The following is a 24,945-nucleotide window of genomic DNA, read 5'->3' as shown; positions in this document are numbered from 1 at the left end:
GGGGTGAGAGCGGGGGAGAAGGGTGGAGTAAGGTGGAGAAGAGGAGCAGGGACAGTGGGAAGGGGATAAAGAGGAAGAAGGGTAGGGGAGATAGCTCGAGTGGGTCAGAAGGCGAGGGTAGAGGAAATGATAGTGCAGAAGTGATTCATATAGTGGTTAGGTTTGAGGGGGAGGGGGGAGTGCGGAAATTAGGGATGTTCGAGTTGCCCAAACTTGTTGTTGAGCAATTAGGTGAGGTAAAGTATGCGAGAGTTTTTGGGGATGGGAATCTGGCCGTAGGGTGTGTTAGTGTGGAGCAGGTGGAGAGGGCTAGGAAGATGAGGGGCATTGGTGGAGTGGGTATACGTAAGGTAGTGAGAGTAGGGGAGAAGAGGGAGGGGGGATGTAAGGGGGTGATAGCTGGGGTACCGGTCGAGGTTAGCGTAGAGCAGCTGGTGGAAGAATTAGGGAGGGACGGGCGTAATGGCATAGTCAAGAGTGCAGAAAGGATGAAGAGGGGAGCAGATAGGATAGAGACGGATACGGTAGTGGTTAAGTTTGAGGGTGAGGTTGTCCCTAGTGTGTTGTTTGTAGGGTATAGGATGTTTAGGGTTAGGGAATTTGTTCAGAGTCCTCTGAGATGTTACAGATGCCAGGAATTTGGTCATATAGCGGTTTCATGTAGGAAGGGAGAGAGGTGTGCTAGGTGTGGCGGGGAGCATGACTATGGGAAGTGTGGGGCGGGAGTGAAGCTGAGGTGTTGTAGTTGTGGAGGAGAGCATAGTGTAGCGTTTAGGGGGTGTGAGGTGATGAAGAGGGAGGTAGTGGTTCAGAGTGTTAGAAGGGAGGGTAAGTTATCGTATGCGGAGGCGGCTAGGAGGGTAGGACAGGGAAGTCAAGATAGGGTGCAGGGGTGTGGAGAAGGGCATGTGGCAGAAAAGGTAGGGCAGGAGGATAGAGAGAGGGTGTGGGAGGAGAAATTGAGTATTGTGGCCTTCGTGGCAGGGGTGGTTAATGTTGCGGCAGAGATTGAGGGTAGAAATGATAGAGTAAGGATGATTGTTAGGATAGCGGTTCAACATTTGGGTATGGTAGGTCTGACATGGGAGGAGGTGGATAGGGAATTGAATAAGGGGGCTGAGGGTGACCAAGGACTCCACAGTCAGCCAGAAGGGGGCAGGGAGTGTCTCGCAGAGGGGGGCTCAATCAGGTAGTAGCAGCATTAGCTGCACTCCATGGAGGTGAGGGTTGGGAGTTAGTTAGAAGTTGAATTATACGTGATTCAGAGAGTGGGGTATATAGTATGATGTAGATGGACAGGGATGGTGAACGGTGTGGTTGTAGGTAGTTGTTTTGTAGGTTAGGTAGTTAGAGTAGGGGTTAGAGAAGGGAGAATGGAAGACTGGCCCGATTTCCGGGTCGGTAGGTGGCGGTAAATGCCCCAATTATGGTGGCCGTCCGCCGTAAAACTCCAAAAAGAAGAAGAATACATCCACAGAGCTTTTAGACGGGTGCGGAATGCAGGTGCGGTCCAAAATGAATGTTGTTTACATGTATCCCCTCCCTACTTCCCATTTCCCCATGTGGAATCAATCTTCTTGTCTGACTCAGGAGAAGACGGTAGGCGCAATGCCCCTTCATTAGTGACTCTGGATAAAAGTGTCTCTACTAACCGCTTCAAATGTCTCCTCACCTGGACGAAGCGGTCCTGCTGGTCATCGATGTACTGGAACAGACGTCCCGACATGATTGGAGACTCCGGGAGACTGGAGGAGGAAGCTGGCCTGGCCAGTAGTACTACAACCAAAGCAGCGAGACACGAAGCCTGAGGATAATCCAGAGGAATGTTATAGGTTGTGGCTCGCCTGCTATGGAGCGCACACACGGACTGCTAGTAAAGTCATTCTGGGGCTCATTTGTGTTTTTGGATCGGAGCCCAAGGCTCAAAGATCAAAGATCACTGTTGTGAGAGGAAAGATTATGATAAGTGGTTTAGATTTGCCTCAAGATGATAATTTACTTATTAACTTGTATTGTTCCTCTGTGTGTGGAGAAAAAAAGGAAGAAATGGACTAATGGAATAAATAAGTCTTTCATTCAAAACTGTTATTTAGTTTTCATGTATTGACCACATTGACATGGAAATGCTTCTACACAGTGGTTAAACACCTGAGCTTGATAATTCTTTATTTTATAGTTTTCAAAAGAAGCTTCTTGAACAAACACTCACCATTTTGAAATGCATCTGTGTTCCTGTGCAAAGCCAAAAGAAAAACGTTGTCCTCTCCTCTCACAACTTTTCTGTTGTACTTCTACAAATGTTCTCTCTGGTATTCAGATGTGGGTATTTTCACTAACTGCTTCTTAATTAATCCCAGACCTGTTGACCATCTGTTTTACATGTGGGATGCACATATATCAGTACTTCAGATGTATGGAGGAAAATACAAAAACGACAGATCCTTTCTCACGGCTTGTGATGAAGCAGATCTAGTTGTACTTGTAACAGAGCCTTTTTTGGCAACAACAAATCAAACAAAAAGACCGCTGTCTCACTTGTAGGTCGCCTCTAGGTGTCGCCAGAGTTCAGGAAATTACTTGACAGCAGCAGCTTGCGATTGCTTTGGTCTGATATAGTCTTATGAATGGACATGGGGTCGTATACTGTAGCTTGTCGGTGCTGCTAACTAGATAACGGTTCAGATCAACCATGATGAAGAGGTGACTAGCTCTTTAACTTGGCCGCTTGCTCTCTCTTACTGTTAATTTTATTTCATGCACATTTGGTTTATTTTCAGTCTAACGTTAGCCAGTCATATTACTGTTGTTGAGCTATTTACTTATTAGCCAACTTTGTATTTACAACACAGCAAGATTGCTTAATGATCTTAAGGGGTGATGCATAACTATTATTTAAATGTATCGTGCCGGGCTCGCTGATGTTTGTGTGTGTGTCGGTGTAATGATCCAGTTGAGCTAAACTTGACCTACATACTGTAAAGGTTGCTCAGGTTAGCCAGCTAACTTCGCAATCGCTATACTACGGTTGTCACACAGTGTTTCTGGTCGTGTAATTACTAGCCTACATTAAGCTACGTAATCCTTGGCCATTCACCTTTTTAAAACGACATTCACAGTTAGCAAATGTGAGAAACCACATCCAGGCGTTATCCATAACAATCATCAAAACAGTGACGTGCATGGAGGACCCCAGGGAGACCACCAGGTGTTTACTGTTTCTTTGTGTCAGATGAGTCTGTGACTTGTTGTTATCACATTCACAGGACAATGGCGCCATGATCTGAGGGTCTGTGGACAGCTGTTGCAGGACATCATGTCACTGGCCTCCCTGCTGCGCTGCACCATGAGGTAAGAGCTCTGATTGGGGTGTTTGTGGTGATATGGGTGGCTTCCCCTCCAACACATTCAGGTCCCTACTACTAGTGCCGTTACCTGTCTCAGCAATAATAATGAATATTAAATAAATACCATAGTTGTGTAAGTTCCTAATTTATGCAAATTACATGTCATCAGCTTGTGACTGCAACTTGTTCCTGTTTGCGGACGACTCGGCCCTGCTGGTCTCTGACGAGAACAAGTTACAGGTTGAACAAACCCTCAGCTCAGAACTCGGCAGAATCTGCACCTGGCTCGCTGATAACAAACTATCATTACACCTGGGTAAAACAGAGTCCATTCTCTTCGGTTCAAATAACAAACTCAGCAAGACCGACGGCTTCTCAGTTACAGTGGGTGACAATATTATCACAAGGAAAGATGAAATTACATACCTGGGTTCCATCCTAGAGGCAAATCTTTCCTGTGACAAGATGGCATACAATGTAATAAAAAAAAGTCAACCAACGAACTAGATTCTTGTACCGGATCTCCTCTCTGGTAAACAAGAATACCCTGAAGACTCTGGCAGGAGCACTCGTTCAAGGGTACTATGACTATGCTTGCACCTCATGGTACCAAAGCACCTCAAAGGCACTAAAAACAAGATTACAAACATCACAAAACAAAACTGGTGGTCAGACTACTGCTTGACCTTACTCCTAGAACCCACCTCACCCCTGCCCATTAACAACCTAGGATAGCTTAGAGTAGACGACAGAGTACAGCAACTTGCAATGGGTCTGATCTACAAGATACACTACACCACTAAGGTACCCATGTACATGTCGAAATACTCAGTGAAATACTCAGTGAATACCACGACCACAACACCCGAGGGAGTTCCACAAATCATGTCCAACCCAGATTTGGCTCAAACAAGGGACTAAACACATTCCGCAATTATGCCACATCAATGTAGAATGCCCTACCCACAGCCGTAAAAAAATGTGAATCACTACCCACCTTCAAAACCGCTCTCAAAGAGCACCTATGGGAGGCTGCCATTCGAAACTGGCCCCCGTAAATGTCTGAACCCCCCTCCCACCCCCTCCTAATGTGTTCCCTCCCCCTCGTATGTATATACTTACTGTTAGGATCCTATCTTGTATGTCACAAATGTAACAGTACTGTATGTATGTCATAAATGTCACGATTAGATTAGATGATTAGATTATTATATATGTATATGTGTATGTCATAAATGTCATTATGAATTGAAAATGGGGGACCCTGATGTAAACAAGACGAAAGTCTTTCTCTGGGCCATATTCCCCGTACCTGGTTCAACTAAGTCGATCAAAAGGGCCATTAGCCAGATTCAATTAACCCGATGTTTGAATCCAGGTTTTCCCTGTTCCTCGAACGCTGATTCAGTCTCGTTAATTCGAACCAGACTTGATACTCAGGATAATTGCACGCGGCCGCCTCACCTGAAAAGACAGCAGGTGTCGATAGCAGAAATCCAGATTTTCTAACGGCATTGATTGATTGATTGAAAACGTTATTAACAGATTGCAGAATGGGTACAATACAGTACGGCTCAATAGCCTCGCAGACAAGTTAAATGCATAATCTATAGGCTAATTTTAAATCCCTCATTACCCCAATTAATCAGATTATATTTCTTTAAATGTGCCTGCTGGCAGTAGGCTTAATGGAATGAATAATCAAATGAGATCTTGCTAGCGAAAATAATTAGTTCAACTCTTTCAGAATAAGTAGATAAAAACAAGCCCAAAGAGTATCTAATTGATACGAATTAATAGATACTTATGAGGATATCTGTACTGTATGTGCTTAGGTATCATGTACTATATAAATACATGGTTCCCAAAGTTTGCAAGGCGTGCCGCGTGACCCCCGAAATAACGTGTCAGAGAGGCTTGGCGGCTTGCAGTTTCACTATTAATCAGGTTTTAATCTGTTTCGGACATCATCCATACATGCATTGAATTGAAACCTTTGGTTTATACCAGTGACACCAGTCATGTTAATCACCTTCTTGTTCATCATCAGATAACACTAACAGTGCTTGAACAGATAAATGCATTTTCTAACCCATTCATCAAAACGTCAAAGGCTTGCAATTGCTCATTGATTTTCTCAAGTCACGTCCACGTCATCAAATCCGTCAAACAGCGCATCACCTCAAACATTTTAATCCCAGTTACAATATCACAATAACGTGTGAGTGACAGTGATACAATTCAACAATCCACATATTCAGATTCGTTGTAAATCGCATCCACAATCCACGCATAAAGACGCTTAAATTTATGCTTGAATGAAACACAATCCGGTCGCTCCGTTAAGCAAATACATCCACAGCGGAGAATATGAAACTAACCGGTCAATGGTCTCTAACTACACACCCTCAAGACCCCTACGCTCTGCATCTTCTGGCCGCCTCAGACCTACTCCTATCCAAGCTCCTGGAGGGTCATCAAAGAGAAGTCGCCTATTCTCAGTCCTTGCCCCACAATGGTGGAATGAACTACCCACCCCAGTTAGGACAGCCGAAACCCGTCCAATCTTTCGCCCACGACTAAAGACGCACTTCTTCAACCATTATCTGAAAAAAATTATAATAAATAAATCTAACCCTAACTAACCTTACTGTCAGTCATGCACTTGTCCTAATTAACGAATCTACACTGTAGCACGCAACACTTTGATGAACATTGTTACTCAGCTGATAGAGTTGTACCGTTCCTGATGACTTGTCAAACAGAACTTGTAAGTCGCTTTGGATAAAAGCATCAGCTAAATGACTAAATGTAAATGTAATCAGAGCCAAACACCCGATAGGTTTCATTCATTAAAAACATCCCTGCGGGATTCACATTTGCAATGCTCCGTTATTAAAATAACCACATAGTGTGTATCGCGACTCCGAGCACCGTATATATGATGTGCATTATTTAGGACAAAGTAAATCCATAGGCTGAATATAATTTTTTTGTATCCACTTTTTCTCCTTATTTTTCTATGTTTCTCCCATCCCAATTTCGCCTCGCCAATTCTCCCTTCAATTCTCCCCTCCCCTGTCTCGAACGTTGCTAGACTATGCCTCCCACTGGTCGGCTGTAGTGAGGACCAAGCCTTGCATCACGTGGGAGGCTCACGCTGCCCCAGATACTTCCTGATTCTGCTGTACAGGCGCACCAACCGACCTGTAGGAGTCGCTGTCCACAACGTCCAATCCCCACCCACCAGCTTTCCCACCCCTAACACTGCCAATTGTGTTAGTATGAACGACCAGCCAAGCTGGTAGCAACGCCGAGAGCTGGGCCTTGCCCACTGCGCCACTTAGCCGCCCTGAATATGATTTATTATCAGCATTTTAGGTATATTATTTTACATTTCAAACGCCCCCTCTAGAAAAACGAAGCACAAAAACATAATTCAGAATGGTATAATGGGATCTAGACTGTGAGGATTATTTCAGGAAGGGAGCTGGCAGTTTTTTGCGAGGGCATGGCCAGTTTATCGAGCTAACTGAACTAAACTCTCGCTGGACCAGGTTCAAACTTTCTGATCTGTTGCCATAGTGATTTAGACAATCACGGAAAGGTCTAGCATGAGTCTAGTTAACCGGAAAATTATCCGGTTAGCCAGGTACGAGGAACAGGGCCCTGGTCTGCATCCCCTTAACAATTGTGTGTATTGAGCTGTACTGTACTGTACCCATTCTGCAATCTGTTAATTAAAGTTTCCAATCAATCAATCAATCAAGTTCTCAGTGTAATATAAGTGTGTGTATATATATACATATACAAAAACATAATAAAAAAGAATATATATATATATTTTTATTATGTTTTTGGTAGATTTTTGTTTTTTGTTTGTTTGTTCTACCGGGCAGTCCGGTAGAGAGAGAGAGAGAGAGGAAGAACGGGAGACAGAGCGGGGGGGAGACATTTGGCAAGGGACGCCGGGTCCGGGAATCGAACCCGGGTCGGCCGCTTCGCGATGCAGTGCGATACATGGTGTGCTACTAGAGCGGCCCTATATATATATATATATATATCTGTAGATGCTATATCTATATCTGTACATATCCCTACCTACTCTTATTAGTTATACACCGCTGGCCAGTATGACTTAATTACCATACTGTCTTAATTCTTGTATCACTGTACATAATAATACTATAACACTGTACATACATCTGATTAGCACTATTACTCAGCAGCAGTGATGCCAGTAACGCGTTACTAAGTAACGCGTTATTGTAATCTGATTACTTTTCCCCGAAAATAGTAATCTAACGCGTTAATCTTTAAAAGCCAGTAATCTGATTGCAGTTACTTGTCCAAGTGGCTGTGCGTTACTATTTCGTTACTATCTCATCATAAATTCATAATGCAGGCGGAATGCAGTATTTTATTTCGTTTTCGACAGTCAAAAATACATTTTGAGCTGTTTTTCTTATTTGGGAGTGACGTCGTGTGGCAGTGAAAGGGTTAAATACACAATGTGTCCCGCGGCGTGACTGGACCCTCTGTCTGTGAGTGACTCTGCTTTGGTCCAATCACATTCCCCATCCACAGTCTGCGAATCAGAGGCAGAGTAGGGCGGGTCTTCACAGCACGTCATGTGACATATGCGCCAATCGTGTGACAGAAGGGCTCCGTCGTTACAGCCTCGTCTGCAGCACGGAGAATTCCACCCCAAAACGCTCGTCTAAACGTAGCCTCAGTCACTACTTCACGTTTGTGTCAGCTAAGCCAGGTGAAAAAAACATTCATATGCGGAGGAAACAAAATACTGTCTACCGCTAAAAACAGCACATCCAATTGCATTGAAAGCATCTGGAATCACAACACTAGCCGACGCTTCGACTAGGTACAGGAGGACTCGGAGGCCAGCCAAACAGCAAAAGAGAGAGATTGTTTCTTTCCCTTCTGATTAATGTATATTTGATGGTGGCAGAGCAAAAGCTCTTATTTGCCAGATTTACAGTTAATTTACATGTTAAAGAGAGACTGATTGTATGTTTATAGAGAGACATTTATAAAAACAATTTAATAGTTACAGTTGATATAATTGAATAGTTCAGCCTGCATTTGTTAGATGTGATACACTGGTTTTGTAAAACCACTGGCTGGCTGCTCTAATGCTGTGAGCATCATAGACTGTTGCTTTACCATACTTGATGGTACAGAAGCTGAAGCACTAGTTTAACAATTTACGTTATGTGCAGAGAAACAAGTTAAAAACAATTTATGCACTTTCAATAAAGCGTTTAAAAAAAAACTGTTGGGGGAACGACGACGACTTCGTAACCTAGTTACTTTCAAAGTAACTAAGTTACTCTGATAATCAAGTAATCAGTAAAGTAACTTGGATTACTTTTTAAAGGAGTAATCAGTAATCAGTAATCAGATTACTTTTACAAGTAATCTGTGGCATCACTGCTCAGCAGTGCCCATTTGTATATTTGATATCCAGTTTAATCACCTGTATATTACTATTGCACTTTACTGTTACATTTGCACTCTGGTTGGATGCCAAATAAATTTTTGTTGTACTATTTGTGCTGTATGATGACAATACATTCTAATCTAATCTAATCTCTGTTCTCAGAGTGGAGAGTAAACGTGTGGCCATACATTGCATCCAGCAGAGGGCGCTCTCGGGGGCTGAAGCCATCAATGCACTTCGACCGTTCTACTTTGCGGTCCATCCTGATTTTTTTGGCCAGTATCCCAGAGAACGGGTGAGAGCATCTCTGTCGCTGTCCAGAGAATATCTTCCATGGAGGCGGACGGCCGTAGAATGATTGGAATCCGTAGGGCTGACCCCTATTAGTCGAATAGTCGACTAATCGATCGAAAGGAGCCGTAGTCAACTGCCAACCTCTTAGTCGAATACAAAAAAAATATATACAAAAAAAAAATTATAATTTTTTTTTTTAATATTATTATTATTATTATTATTATAATAATTTTCAATTTGTTATCATTCTTTCCAAAAGAAAAGAGGCCTAGAAGCGTGGCTAACGCTAATGGCACGCATACCAGAGGCTAACTGCCTAAGAAAACAGGCACAGAGGCACTGAAAGAGGATTTCACCCATCTAATGAACACACTAGACTATAGACAAATATCAAGATGTATCCATCAGTGGACCAATTGCATGCTTTTGCAGAGGACAAGAAGCCTTCCGTCAGACATTAAGCACCCCCACAGCCCAAATGGAATGATAAAAAAAAAAAAGTTAAAAAAAATTATACTTTTCTTTTTCAATTTTTTTTTCTTTTTGGTCGACTAATAGTCGACTATCGGCTAATTTCGGCCAATCAAAGTCGACTATCCAAATCCTTAGTCGGGGACAGCCCTAGAATCCAGTCAAGTGTTCCTTTTATTAATCCCCGGTTTCCCACCGGTTGCCATATTGGAAGATACACTGGTTGCTATGTGCACCGAGACACTTAACGGCAACAGAGCAATATATCAACAACAGATTATTACTATATCTTATTAACAAGTGTCTGAGTGGCACAGTAATATCAAGCTTCTCTCACCTGTTACAGAATACTTTGAGCACTCTTTCACCGCACAGACATTAGGCATTTCATTTCTTTTATCAGTCTTCCAACATGGCAGCATGTAACTATTGGTCAACTCAAGTCACGTCCAATTTATTTGTATAAGAAGCCAATAAACCATAATCCATGTCTCAGTAGAGCAACACCTCCTGACCTTTAAGGTGCTATAGATAACATTCAACTACTAGATGTTGCACTAGAGCACCAGCATGTCAGACTAAAACATTGGGTGCTTACATAGGATTACGTAGGGTACTATAATTATTGTATTAAGTCAGTTCAAACTGTCAAACTAGTTTATACAAACTAGTTCATACTAGTTGTCTTAACATATTTTAGGTTCAACTTTAGGTTGAAAAAGAGAAAGTTGATGAGCGAGCAAGCCGCAATTTTTTTTTTTGAAAACTGGATCAGAGAAACGGGGACCTCTCAACTAGCAGCATGTTTATTCAATCGGGTAAACAGGAAGTAGGGAGGCGATACGTGCATGCAACATGTAAACATTAATTTAGGACCTGCCAATTTAAATGATAAATTCGTAAATCAATAATGTTTGGGGATGAAAAGCAATACTTTTATTCCATACCTTTTCTAAAAGCTCTGTAGATGTATTATTATTTATTTTTACATAAAAAAGCACCTTTAACCCTCCATGACATCCTGACCTTTAACCCTCTATGAAGATGAGGAAATATTTTCAAAAACCTGAATAGGGAAAAAAGGGAAGAAACCTCAGAAGGGTAATTCAATGACGGATCCTCACAAGGATAACCAGGCTATAAGGATATGTGTTGGAAGTGATGATTGGTAAGATAATACAAGGGGGGAGAAAAACAATAATCATAATATGAGGAAAATTAGTAACTGGTAAGCAAAGGCAACAGGGCATCAAGGCCGTCCATAGAGATAGCATCAGTGACTCCAAAGATTCTGTGAAAGTCAAGTGTTCCTTTATTAATCCCCTTGGGGAAATTCAGGTGTCATAGCAGCATGGGGAAGGTACACGTAGGATAGGTCATAATAATAGAGCATAGAACAAAGTGCAAAGTAATAATGATGATACTTATAATACTGATAGTGAACAGCAGTGACACAAGTGTCATAGCAGCATGGGGGAGGGGGGCTGGTAGGATAGGTAATAATAATAGAACAAAGTGCAAAGGAATAATGATGGTAGTGATAATACTGATAGTGAACAGCAGTGACAAGTGTCATAGCAGCATGGGGGAAGGGGGCAGGTAGGATAGGTAATAATTATAGAACAAAGTGCAAAGTAATAATGATGGTAGTGATAGTGATAACAGTAGTAGTATTGAATAGTGACACAAGTGTCATAGCAGCATGGGGGAGGGGGTAGAGGAGGTACAGGAAAAAAGATAATAATAGTAATAGAGTAGAAGTAATAATAGTGGAATGTCGGAATTCAATCAGTCAGTAATAATAGTGATAATAGTATACATTCCTCTATTACTTACCAATCAAATACATGTGCTATTTTAACAGGACGTGAATGAAAATTCACTCAAGAGGCTCAATGGCTACTTGGAGAACCTTCAGAAGCCTGGCGTTCGCTCTGTTCAACCCACCAAGCTCACCTTCTACGTCAGAGAGGCTCGAGACAACGGTGACATCCTGCCCCCTGGTACGTATCGGTTACATCCTGCCTCTGGATCGCAACAAAGGAGGGAGACCACGCATTAAAATAAAGTAAATAACTCAACCGAAACACTGTGGCATGAGTGAGGTTAGCAGATCAGATCAGATCAGATTATAAAAACGAGATAAAACAAGTAATCACAGCATGATAAAGATTTTCAGTTACATTTTTTAGTCAATTAGTTTATTAACTGTTAGTTTTAGTTTTTAGGTGATTTGTTTATTAGCTGGTTAATGTGATTAAATCCATTGGCAAGGCAACAATGTGAAGTAGGAATGTCTTGAGTCTGCAACAACGAAAGATTATTGTTTGTAGAAAAAACAAATACATGTCGGTCCTTCTGCCTACATTTCCCAGGGTTCCGTTCGGTGAGTTTCACCCTCCAGACCAAGGATGTGCTGAGCACCGTGCTGAATGTCCTGACGTCCTGTAGCCTGCCCCTAGAGCACATGAAAGGGCTTAAGGCCGACTCGCAGACGGCTAAGAGTCCTCCGGAGGCTGGCATTCCCTTCTATAGACCCATCAAATGGGACAAGACCTACTACACGTTCACTGGCTTCAGAGACCCCGAGCAGGAGCTGCAGCAGGCCAAGAGAGTTGAACCTACACTCAGGTTAATAGCTTCATGACCTGCACACCTGGTCTTGACAGTGGGGAGCAACACAGACTTATTGTCACAGACTTACCACACAACACATCCATGATGTACATGATGTACATGATAGACACACTACCATACATACATGTGTTGTACCCATACTCACTGACACGCCACACATGCATGTACCCACTCATACCCTCTGCTACATATGCACTCATTTACAGGAACATTAAAAAGGTTTTTAAAAAAGCATTGCAAAAACATCACAGCAGAAAAAAAAAACATTGCACATCGGCGGAAAATATTGCATATTAACGAATACCATTATTGCATTATTGCACATGTCCCAACATCTGTCATATTGCAGATACAAGTATATATTATAGTGAGGTACAGTAGATGTGGTGGCAATAGGGGGGGGGGGGGGTGATTGTTCAGTCGGGAAGAAGCTGTGTGTGTGTAAGAAGCTGTGTGTGTGTGTGTGTGTGTGTGTGTGTGTGTGTGTGTGTGTGTGTGTGTGTGTGTGTGTGTGTGTGTGTGTGTGTGTGTGTGTGTGTGTGTGTGTGTGTGTGTGTGTGTGTGTGTGTGTGTGTGTGTGTGTGTGTGTGTGTGTGTGTGTGTGTGTGTGTGTGTGTGTGTGTGTGTGTGTGTGTGTGTGTGTGTGTGTGTGTGTGTGTGTGTGTGTGTGTGTGTGTGTGTGTGTGTGTGTGTGTGTGTGTGTGTGTGTGTGTGTGTGTGTGTGTGTGTGTGTGTGTGCGTGCGTGCGTGTGCGTGCGCGCGCGCGCGCCGGACGGAGCCCTGCCGGTGTGAAAGGGCTATCTGTGCGTTCAGTAGAAAAGGTATCCGGCTACAATTTTAGCCTAGCTTAGCAGCAAATTAATGGAAGCGGATATGGACCAGCTAGCCTAGCTGTTGGTCAAAAATACCTAAGCTAGGCTACTGGTCCGTGTCCTCTTCCAGTCATTTGTGCTAAGCTAGGCTAGCTTTCTACTGAACGCACAGAGAGGAAATTGGTATCCATCTTCTTGTCTGACTCAGGAGAAGACTGTAAGCACATTACCCATAATGTTGGCGTGTTCCTTTTAAGCTCCCAAAGACACACCTCTGGCTCTTAACAATTGAGTAGAGTATTGTAATGTAGAGTATTTTAGAGTAGAGGAGAGTATTGTAGAGGAGAGTATTGTAGAGTAGAGGAGGAGAGTATTGTAGAGTAGTGTATTGTAGAGTAGAGGAGGAGAGTATTGTAGAGTAGTGTATTGTAGAGTAGAGGAGAGTATTGTAGAGTAGAGGAGAGTATTGTAGAGTAGTGTATTGTAGAGGAGAGTACTGTAGTGTAGAGTATTGTAATGTAGAGTATTGTAGAGTAGAGGAAAGTATTGTAGTAGTGTAGAGTGGAGTGGAGTAGAAAAGTCTGTTAGTGTCACTCTGCAAAGAAAAGTGTTTCAGTGGTTTACCTCAGACAATTCTTGAAAGATCAAAATTGTTGATCAAAACGTATCAAAGTTGTCTTGAGTAAATGGCTGAAACACAGTTTAGTGTGCAGGCTCTTCTTCTGATCATGCATGTCAGCACTATCTGCATGTACATGTCACACACTGCAGAGTCTGTGCAGGGTTTAGTAGTTAAGAGTCATCATAATACACACTGCTCTAGAGTCTGCAGGGTTTAGTAGTTGTGAGTCATAATACACACTGCGCTAGAATCCATGCATGCTTTAGTGGTTAAGAGTCAGACATTCCTAACAGTTCTCAAGTTCTGCTGCCGTCGGTTCTCCAGCTGCTGGCAGCAGTCCATGCCCCCGGGTGTGGAGCCTGTCAAAGCAGTGCAATTTGGCTTTGTTGGAGCAGAGCAAAGAAAACGAAAGCAAAGTGCCACTTCAGGAGACGTGCATGAGGAGTATTATTGAAATGGATTTTGAACTGTTGACTTGAGTCAGTCAAATCCAGTCAGCAGTTATTCATTTATTTTTATTTATATATATTTTTTAATCCACCCCCCCATTCCATTGCCCTAGGACTATAGCAAAATATAATCCGATTTTGTTATTCCTTCAAAAATATCTTCATATATTTTGTCCATACATTGACATACTTTAGCCTACTGACTGAACAGAGGGGTGTAGCGTTACTCCTGTGTTTAAACTGTTTAAACTGTCTCTGTCCGACGTGTCTCCTCTCTCTGAACAGAGGGGTGTAGCGTTACTCCTGTGTTTAAACTGTCTCTGTCCGACGTGTCTCCTCTCTCTGAACAGAGGGGTGTAGCGTTACTCCTGTGTTTAAACTGTCTCTGTCCGACGTGTCTCCTCTCTCTGAACAGAGGGGTGTAGCGTTACTCCTGTGTTTAAACTGTCTCTGTCCGACGTGTCTCCTCTGTCTGAACAGAGAGGTGTAGCGTTACTCCTGTGTTTAAACTGGCTCCGTCTGATTCGTCTCTTCTCTTCCCCAGCTTGTGGTTAAGGAACAATGAGCCGGAGGCGACCAGGAAGCACAGCGCCAGCCTCCCCAGGAGAGAGGAGCTGAAGAGGCTGAAGACGGAACTGTGCCAACAGTTTGCCCTGGCAGATATCAGGTAGTCATGACACTGACCGCTTCACAATCCCTTGTATGTACTGTATGTATCATATTACATACTGTCGGAGCTCACTGTTCAGTACATGGACTGCAGTATGAGCGACAAGTCAAGTCAAGTGTTTCCTTTATTAATGCCCTTGGGGGGAAATTCAGGAACTACAACATACTTGGAGGACCTGCACACCCAGCTGGAAGTGGCCGTTTCGTAACACCAGAAGAAGAAAAACAATCACAGCTGTTTCCACTTGCTAGCTGTCAGGAGGATATGCTGTCATTTTGCCAAGAAACACACAAATGATGTTTCAGTGGCCAGTATTTTTATTTATTTTTTTTTTGAACATGAAACGAGACAAACAATACAGTAACAGTAATAATCAACGATAAATCACAGGACAATAACAGAAATAATAATAACAATAATGACAGCCCAGTAATTAAATCAGAATGAAAGTAGATTAAAAGACATAAAAATAATAAATACAATACATGGGCTCTTGCTCGCCCTCCCCCCCCCCCCCCCCCCTCAGGACCCCCACTTGGACTATACATCCACTACTTCATGCCAGTATGTTTTTTTAGAAACACACAAATGATGCTTCAGTGGCCAGTATGTTTTTTTTTACATTTGTTAGGGACGTTTTAAGTGACCTGGAACTGGAAATAATACGGCAAGTGACCTGGCACAGACAATTTGGGGATTGAAATTATCACTTAGCAACCATCCCTTCCATACTTGCATACTAATTGCATATGAATAGTGTGTGTCATGGAGAATTCAGTAGCAGCAATGGAGGCCTGTTTAGGTCCAATTCCCTTCCCTTGGCCCTACCCCTCGTTTTGGAGTGCCCTTGACTGGGTAGTGGCCCTTCAAACTGAAGCTACAAGGGATAGGGGTTGAAGTCTTTACCTAGGAAATGGGACACCCCTCGTTTTGTCATCAGTAGTAAAATAATGTAAAGGACCTACATACTATGTATCTGCGTATTTTGTTTTTTGCAGGGCCTAGAACAGCGTAGTTACATACAGTATAATAATGAGAGGCCTATGTATTTATTGTATGCATCAAGCACAGCGTATTTTTTGATTATGTTAATTGTGTGCCTACAATACTTTTTCTTTTTAACTAGGATGTCCGATATTATCGGCCGATATTGGCATTAAAATGTAATATCGGAAATCATCGGTATCGGTTTAAAAAAATAAAAAAAATAAAAAAATAATAATTTTAAAAAGAATGTTGTGTTAATTCCACAACGAGATATGTTATTCCGTTATACCCCCAATATATCGGTATCGGTTGATATCGGTATCGGAAATTAAGAGTTGGACAATATCGGTATATCGGTAAAAAAGCCAATTTCCCTATTTTTAACCCTTTCACTGCCACACTACAGAAGGTTAACCCTTTACTATCACACGACCGAAGGTCGACCTGCTGTCGTGTGGCAGTGAAGGGGTTAACCTGTGTATTGTTGCAGTGAAAAGGGTTAACCGTTTGGCAGTGCGGCAGTGAAAGGGTTAAGCCCGGTACCGGGCCGAGATTTATTTCACTTCATAAATCGATCAATACAGTCTGTTGCAGGGCGGCTGGGTGGCACAGTGGGCAAGATGCTCGCCACCAACGCAGGAGATACTGGTATCGAGCCCAGCTCTCGGCGTTGCTTCCGGCTTGGCCTGCCGTTGTACTAACACAATTGGCAGTGTTAGAGGGTGGGAAAGCCGGTGGGTGGGTCCTGGTCGTTGTAAACAGCGACTCCTACAGTTCGGTCGGGGCGCGTGAATATTTTCCCTAAGCGGGTTGTACTTCCGCGTTCGGTTTGCGCGATCTGATGGGCCACTGACGTTTCTGGTCATGTGACATGTGCGCCAATCGTGTGACGCCTAGTTCTGCCACCGGTTAAGCTTAGTTACTCTAACCTTAACCAACTTCGCTTAACCTGTGATAAACTAGGCGTTAGGTAGTTTGCAGGCTGTTAGACCCGGAAATAGGCGCAGAAACAGGCGTCACACGATTGGCGCACATGTCACATGACCAGAAACGTCAGTGGCCAATCAGATTGCGCAAACCGAACGCGGAAGTACAACCCGCTTAGGGAAAATCTTCACGCGACCAGGAAGGGGATTGGGAATTGGCATAACGACTATCATTGGGATGGGAGAAAAACTGAGGAAAAAGGAGGGGGAAAAAGATCCACAAAAAAAAAGAAATACAGTCTGTTGCATTTCTTTTTCAAATGTAGCCAAGAGTAAAGACCCTAACTATATCAAAACAGCAGTCAAAGTGTATATTTTCAGCACTATGTTTGTTTACCAATGATTTTAAGTGTTATTAGCTAAATATGAGCTTATAAAAAATCTTTGTGCATTGCATCGGAAACCAGGTGATTATACGTGATGAAATGACACCGTCATGAAATGACGCCGTCATGAAATCGTTGTAGTCTTAAGAAAGAGGAGACCCAGGGCTTACGATGGACGTAGACATTTCATAAAACAACACTACCCAGCTCACAGCAGTCGCTGTCAAAGCTGCAGCCAGCTGACGTGAAAAGAAAATATTGATGTTATTTCCGTGATTATATCTCACTGCTCGAACAAACCTGAACGTTATTGCCATAAAATACTACGTATATTGTTTCTTTACCTTTCTGTGAACGTCTATATAAAAAAAAAACGCATTGCAATCTGGTGAAAAATGGCAGAGCTATGGACATTATACAAAAGTAACTGTACTATACTTAGAGTAGATTTCATTCACAGGCTTTTCTGCCTTGTAACCAGGCCACGTGAGCGGATCGGCGCGGGCGTGAAATCCGCTCTTCGCTCTAGACGGCTTGTTCCGCTCCGCTAATCGTTCATGTTGACCCCGCCCCCAAGTCGCTCTCCGCTCGCTCACCGCTCACCTTGAATAGAGCGCTCCCCGCTCCACATCGCTCGACAAATTTTTTTCTTTTCTTTTTGGAGCATGGTGTAAATGAGCTCAAACTACAACAGTCTACACCCCCTGGGCCCCTTAACAATTGTTTGTATTGAGCCATATTGTAATTGTACCCATTCTGCAATGTTAAATAACGTTGTTTATCCATTCACTAGCTCTACTAAGCGATGATAGCTAGCCTAGCCACAATGCTATGGTCGCTGCCATTAACGTTAGCATGTAAGCCAACGACAACAACAATGGCGTCATATACTTTTTCTAACGGGATATGAGTGACGGTTCACCCTTCTCATTGTTTGTACATCGCCATCTGTTGCTTTGGCATTGTACTACATGTATATTACATCAGTGTTAAACCACTGTGAGCGGCCCGGAGTGGATTGGAGCGGAGGAGAACTCTCGCTCCGGACGTCGCGCCGACCCATTTTAAAACCCACTCCTCGCTCACGTCAAAACCGCCCGCTCCGCTCCCCACGCCGCTCACGCGCCGCGCCTCTCGCATGCACTGCTTGTAACTGGCGCCTGGTGGTACTAAATCCAGATTTAACTCTGCCATTGGAAAGCGGAGATTTGGCTCGATCCATAGATGTATGACTTGGCCATAATAAGATCATTTATAGGCCTTATATTCTATATTCATATTGCATGTGTCCGGATGGCAAAATTCAGTACTGTATCTACAAAACCCCCTGTAAATCATCTGCCCTTTATTAATTTGCTTAGATCTTTTGTACACTTGCTCTCAAGAAGGTGCTGAATGAGCTCAGTGGTAAGTCTTCATGTCTGGTCAATGTTAGCATGGTGTTATTCACCGTCAAAGATGAAAAATATTATAATAATAATCATCTATATTTTCCTTTGGTTCATTACAATTTACTCATGCATACTGTAGTAGACAAAATTCCAGTCAGGTTTCAGGGCAGGCCACAGCACTGAGACAGCGCTAGTCAAAATATACAATGACCTGTTTCTTACCATCGACTCGGGTAGCTGTGCCATGCTCCTCCTCCTGGACCTCTCCGCCACATTCGACACGGTCGACTATTCCACCCTGGTCGATCGTCTCGAACACAGGCTCTGTATTGGTGGTTCTGCCCTAAACTGGTTCACATCCTACTTGAGCGACCGCTCCTTTTCGGTCAGTTTGGGTAGTCAGCTAGTCTACCGTATGGGGTCCACCAAGGTTCCATCCTGGCCCCCATACTCTTTTCTATTTACATGGTCCCCCTGGCCGAAATCATCCAGAAACACTATTTCATAAAAGTTTTATGCAGATGACTCCCAAATCTACCTTCCCCTCAACCCCTCTGACACAGCTAACCTAGACTCCCTTAAAGACAGTCTCTGGGACATAAAAAGCTGGATGGCCCACAACTTCCTTCAGCTCAACGAAAACAAAATGGAGATAATTTTGTTTGCCCCCCCCTCCTCCACCAAAACACTCTCCAATAGCCGAGGACAACTCTCCACCCACCTCAAGCCCCACATCAAGAGCCTGGGTATAATTTTCGACCCAGAGCTCAAATTCGTTGTAAAATCCTGCTTTTTTCAACTCTACAACATCACAAAAATAAAACCAATCCTTTCACCCGTTGACCTGGAAAGAGTAATCCATGCATTCATCACATCACGCCTTGACTACTGCAATGCCCTCTACGCGGCACGATGGTGTAGTGGTTAACACTGTCGCCTCACAGCAAGAAGGTCCAGGGTTCGATTCCCGCTTGGGGACCAGGTTTCCATGATGCCAGGTACCCAGGTGGGGTATCTCCCAGGCCTTTCTGTGTGGAGTTTGCATGTTCTCCCCGTGCTCGCAAGGGTTTCCCCCCCGATAAGATAAACCCAATGGAAAAACATGCACAACAACAGATCGCTAACGCTGTGGCGTCCTTGACGAAGACGGACAGGAGCACTTGGATTGGTCCCCTGGCGCGGCTCACGTTGACGCCTGTCTGCTCCCGGCTGCCCTTGGGGGGAAGGACGACGGGATGGGTTAATCGCAGAGACGAATCGCATCAGCGATCCTACAGACAATGCATGCGTGTGTGTTCCGGTGTGTGTGTGTTGTGGATAATAGCCAATGCCAATTAAAGACCTCTGAGCAGGTCCTGCATTATTATTATTATTATTATTACACCGGCATTAGTCAAGCAACATGTCCCGCCTTCAAATGGTCCATCACTCTGCAGCTAGGTTCCTTACCAGAAAGAGAGAACACATTACACCAGTTCAAGCCTCCCTACACTGGCTCCCAGTCCCATTTAGAATATAATTCAAAATCCTCCTCCTGGCTCTGTGTACATCACAGAGCTTATAACCCCCTACTCAGCACCCAGGTCACTAAGATCCTCCAACCAGGCTCGGCTGGTCCCCCCCGCACCAGACTCAAAAAGAGGCGATCGCTCTTTTAAGGCCGTGGCCCCCAAGCTGTGGAACCAGCTACCCCTGGAGATCAGAACTGCTCCCTCGCTGGAGACATTTAAGTCTCGACTAAAAACTCACTTTTACTCCCTAGCCTTCAATAAACCCTGATTTTCCCACACCCTAACTCACACACTCCCATGCAATTGTATCTTGCCCCTTCCCCCTTATATCTGTTCTTGTGTTCTTCTGTCCCCTGTGTGCTATATTGTACTTTGTGCTACTCTATCCGTGTGTTGGCTTACTGTTGTCTTATTCTCTGATTGTACTGTCTTGTCCTGCTGTGCCTTTTTGTATTTTTGTATTATGAATTTTTATGCTTTGACTGTACAGCACTTTGGTTGGCTCTTGAGTTTTTAAACGTGCTTTATAAATAAATGACTTGACTTGACTAGTAACAGACACAATATTTCTGATACTGGGAATACATTTCCTGAGGTCCCTAGATACCAATGACATGCAAATGAACCTTGTAGAAGTGGAGCAATGTTCCATGTATTTTTAGGCAAATCTTCTGAAAATATGGCTAGGGCTCAAGAGGTTAACTGAAATGTACTGTAGTGGAACTAAAATATTTGGAACGATGTGTGTCCAGAAAGAAAAAGCCACACAATTCTGTGTTTTTCCTCAATATTTCAGTAACACCAGTGAGTTGCGAAACACCACCTGTAACCAGACAGGTCTCTCCTACATTACTGGCCACGGAGAAAACAAATGTTTACCGCTCGGTTCATCCGATTGAGCTGTTTCACCGTATCTGATCGTTTAACTGACATAACGACATAAGTCCGTTGTCAAAAGATACCTTTTTCTTGATTTGGAGCAGTGGAAATAGTTGTAATCATCTTTGGAACAGCGTGAGATAGAAAAAAGCAACACACGATTCAGCGTATTTCCTCAAAGGGAAACCGAAAGTCCTTTATGACCTCCCTTCTACCCCTCCGTTTAGAGTCAGCATCTGAAAACACAGTCAGTCCTAGATGACCACTTCCCCTAGAACCACAAAAGAATCAGGACACCCTACATTACAGTATTGGGATCGGCTCTTAGAATGACCATTTCCCCTCTGTGTTGGAAGAAACAACACAACAGAAACAACAGTGGCTATACAGTATGTTGTTATATGAGAAATGTATCAACAAAAATGTAATAATGTGGTGTCTTATTACTGCATCTAGGAAACGAGTCATAGTGGAACCGTAACATCATGCTTTTCCAGCGTTTTACGTTCTGGCAGCGTTCTCTTTGTTACCACTGCACATACATTATGTAAATGATGGTGCTCTAGTGCGATATTAGTGGCTGAATGTTATCTATAGTACCTTTTTTAATACACACAACTGAAATGAAGAGTGTCCCTTGTGTTATAACTAGGGATGCTCGATATTGGCTTTTTTACCGATACCGATATTCCGATATTGTCCAACTCTTAATTTCCGATACCGATATCAACCGATATCAACCGATACCGATATATGCAGGGTTTCCCCATCCAAAAAACTGAATAATTTCAGGTAACTAATCATTTCAATGGATATATATATAACAAATATTGTTATTGTTTTGTTTGTTTTTAAACCGATACCGATATTTTCCGATATCACATTTTACTGCCGATATCGGCCGATAATATCGGTCGGCCGATAATATCGGACATCCCTAGTTATAACGTAATCACGTTTTGGTTATACACAAATAACTGAGCATTTTACCGTGTCAGTTCTTCACAGGTATTGCTGCTCTGACCATCTCACTGATAATAATGACAATCTCACACTAACCTCACTCTGTTAGAACATTGGTAACACAGACTGATCCCTGCCCTGTGACACCTGTCCATTCCCCTCCTGGCCTGCAGATGGCAGCGTAGCTGGGGAGTTGCTCACCGTTGCTGTCAGCTGCAGAGTCTCGGCCGTCTCTCCCAGCAGAACGCAGAGGCTTTGATCAACCTACGAGGTAATGACCAAAGGTCTGTCTAGAGAGAAGATGGTTCACTCTGCTGCCATCCTGATAACGGGGACTAACGAGACCCGACCCATATCTCTTTGAATGGAGTCAAGTCAGGTGTTCCTTTTATTAATCCCCTTGGGGAAATTCAGGTGGGGGGAGGGGAGGTACAGGCAGGTAGATGGATTAATAATAGAGTAGAACATAATAATAATAATAATAATAATAATAATAATAATAATAATAATAATAATAATAATAATAATAATAATAATAATAATAATAATAATAATAACTACCGGTAATCGAATAATGTTGTTCCCTCTGCAAGTACATTAAGCAAAACTTTAAAGCTGAAATAATCATTTTCTGACATTTTCAACACTTCAATTTCAACACACATGGCCAGAAGGTCTCATTGAGTCGTGGTGTCCTACTCAAACAAACCTGCTATCAGAAGGTCTCATTGAGTCATGGTGTCGTAGTCAATGAACCCTGCTATCAGAATGTCTCATTGAGTCATGGTGTCCTACTCATACAACCCTGCTATCGAAAGGTCTCATTGAGTCATGGTGTCCTACTCATACAACCCTGCTATCGAAAGGTCTCATTGAGTCATGGTGTCCTACTCAAACAACCCTGCTATCGAAAGGTCTCATTGAGTCATGGTGTCCTGACCTACTCAAACAACCCTGCACTACCAGCAGCCAGTCTGTTGTTATTTCATCATGTATTTTCTTTGTTGACGAAACAAAAAAGACCTGTGTTGTCAGAACAGTATTATGTTTGTAGGTAGTATTTACCTACCTTGTTTAATACATTCAGTGCCACGCCCCTTTGACCATATATGGGCTAGAGTGCCAATAAGGAAGTCAATGGGAGGTCGGGGAAATTTGCGAAGGCTTAAACTATATCTTAAATTATGGCTATGGGTCTAAAACACCCCTCGCTTATCAATGACTTGCTTGCAGTCAACATGTACAAAACGGATTGTTTTTTCATTGGTACATTTCCGTTTTATACCGAGTATAGTTTTGGAGAGTTCTAGTAATTCCAGAGAAATTCCGCGATAATAGCTCTTTAGTGGAATACACAAAACACGTTGTCATTTTTCGGCTGATTTATTAATCGTTTTCAAATAAACGCTAGATTATCGATAGTATGTGTACTTATGCACGCTAGAGAAGCGGGCTGAGTGTTCACAAATGGCACTTGCTGTCCTCTAGTGGTCAGAATCTATTGCAGCTTTAACTGTGTAAATGTTGCAAAAATGCCAAATCTACAATCAGCCAAATATCATCTGTAAAAACTAAATTGTACCGATTTGTGTTTTTTTTTAAAGCCCATATCCACCGATACCGGTTGTCTGCCAATATAGCGCATCAAATCAAATCAAATTTATTTGTAAGGCCCGACAACACATGTTAATGTCCCCATGGGCCGTACACTTCTTCTTTAAACAAGTCAAGAAGAAACATCACAATAAGACATAAGGTCCAATTTTTTTTAAATAAATGCAAAAAATAAAATAAATGCAACACTCCCAGACATACCCCATGCGAAGGTAAGGAAAAACTCACTAATACCTAGCAATAGGAGGGGGTTAGAGAGTTCCCATGTTTGTAGTTGGCGGAGATGGAGCAATAAATACAAGTAGTGAGCATATGCAATGTACATGGTGACAGTAGAATCATAGTATATAAGAAAATTGTGAAGACGGAGACAGAGGTTAAAAGGTTGATTGATTGATTGATTGATTGAAAAGTTTATTAACAGATTGCAGAATGGGTACAGTACAGTACAGCTCAATACATACAATTGTTAAGGGGATGCAGACCAGAGAAAGACTTTCGTCTTGTTTACATCAGGGTCCCCCATTTTCAATTCATCATAACATATATGACATACACAACATACAGATAGACAGTACTGCTACATCTATACATTTATGACATACCAGATTTGCAAATACAGTACTGTTTGTGATACAAAAAGTGTCCAGAAAAAGAGTGTATATACATTTGACGTAGAAACTGTACATTGGAGGAGGCTGGGTAGGTGGGGTGGGGTTGGGTGGGTGGGGGGCTGTACATTGGAGGTGGGGGGGGGGGGTGGTTGGGTAGGGGGGGGGACACTGTACATTTGAATACTGACAAAGCCATACTTGGTAATTTACTGTACAACTGGGTTAGGACATTTGTAGGGGCCAGTTTCGAATTGCAGTCTCCCGTAGGTGTTTTTTGAGAGTGTTTTTGAAGGTGGGTAGTGATTCACATTCCTTTACAGCTTTGGGTAGGGCGTTCCACATTGATGTGGCATAATTGCGAAACGTGTTTAGTCCCTTGTTTGAGCCGAATCTGGGTTTAACATGATTTGTGGAGCTCCCTCTGGTGTTGTGATCGTGGTATTCACTGACCTTTGGGAAGTATTTTGACATGTACATGGGTACCTTGGTCGTGTAGTGTATCTTGTAGACCAGGCCCATTGCAAGTTGCTGTACTCTGTCGTCTACTCTAAGCCATCCTAGGTTGTCAAAGTGGGCAGGGGTGAGGTGGGTTCTAGGAGTCAGGTCAAGCAGTAGTCTGACTAGTTTGTTTTGAGATGTTTGTAATTAGTTTTTTAGTGCCTTTGAGGTGCTTTGGTACCATGAGGTGCAAGCATAGTCGTAGTACCCTTGAATGAGTGCTCCTGCCAGAGTCTTCAGGGTATTCTTGTTTACCAGAGAGGAGATCCGGTACAAGAATCAAGTTCGTTGGTTGACTTTTTTTTATTACATTGGATGCCATTTTGTCACAGGAAAGATTAGCCTCTAGGATGGAACCCAGGTAGGTAATTTCATCTTTCCTTGTGACAATATTGTCACCCACTGTAACTGAGAAG

General features: G+C 42.9%; 2 protein-coding genes across 3 annotated transcripts in view; one reads left to right on the top strand and one right to left on the bottom strand.

Moving 5' to 3' along the window:
* Positions 1–2,453, bottom strand: part of LOC311246799 (beta-Ala-His dipeptidase-like) — a 39,224-nt gene extending 36,771 nt beyond the window's left edge. For both annotated transcript variants that reach the window (XM_084337049.1, XM_084337050.1), the window contains exons 1-2: positions 2,210–2,453; positions 1,673–1,804 (exon numbers count right to left, since the gene is read on the bottom strand). In XM_084337049.1, the coding sequence (XP_084193175.1) occupies positions 1,673–1,804; positions 2,210–2,224 (147 nt within the window). In that variant the 5' untranslated portion in view covers positions 2,225–2,453. The remainder of the gene's footprint in view (positions 1–1,672; positions 1,805–2,209) is intronic.
* An 814-nt stretch (positions 2,454–3,267) lies between these two features.
* Positions 3,268–24,945, top strand: part of tcaim (T cell activation inhibitor, mitochondrial) — a 37,835-nt gene continuing 16,157 nt past the window's right edge. Inside the window, exons 1-6 of the mRNA XM_084336309.1 lie at positions 3,268–3,348; positions 8,968–9,100; positions 11,435–11,573; positions 11,946–12,201; positions 14,635–14,757; positions 21,977–22,074. Coding sequence (XP_084192435.1) covers positions 3,314–3,348; positions 8,968–9,100; positions 11,435–11,573; positions 11,946–12,201; positions 14,635–14,757; positions 21,977–22,074 — 784 coding nt within the window. The 5' untranslated portion in view covers positions 3,268–3,313. The remainder of the gene's footprint in view (positions 3,349–8,967; positions 9,101–11,434; positions 11,574–11,945; positions 12,202–14,634; positions 14,758–21,976; positions 22,075–24,945) is intronic.

This window comes from Notolepis coatsorum, assembly GCF_963971535.1.
Source record: "Notolepis coatsorum genome assembly, chromosome: 19".
Lineage (NCBI taxonomy): Eukaryota > Metazoa > Chordata > Actinopteri > Aulopiformes > Paralepididae > Notolepis > Notolepis coatsorum.
This window is presented reverse-complemented; position numbering and strand designations above follow the sequence as displayed.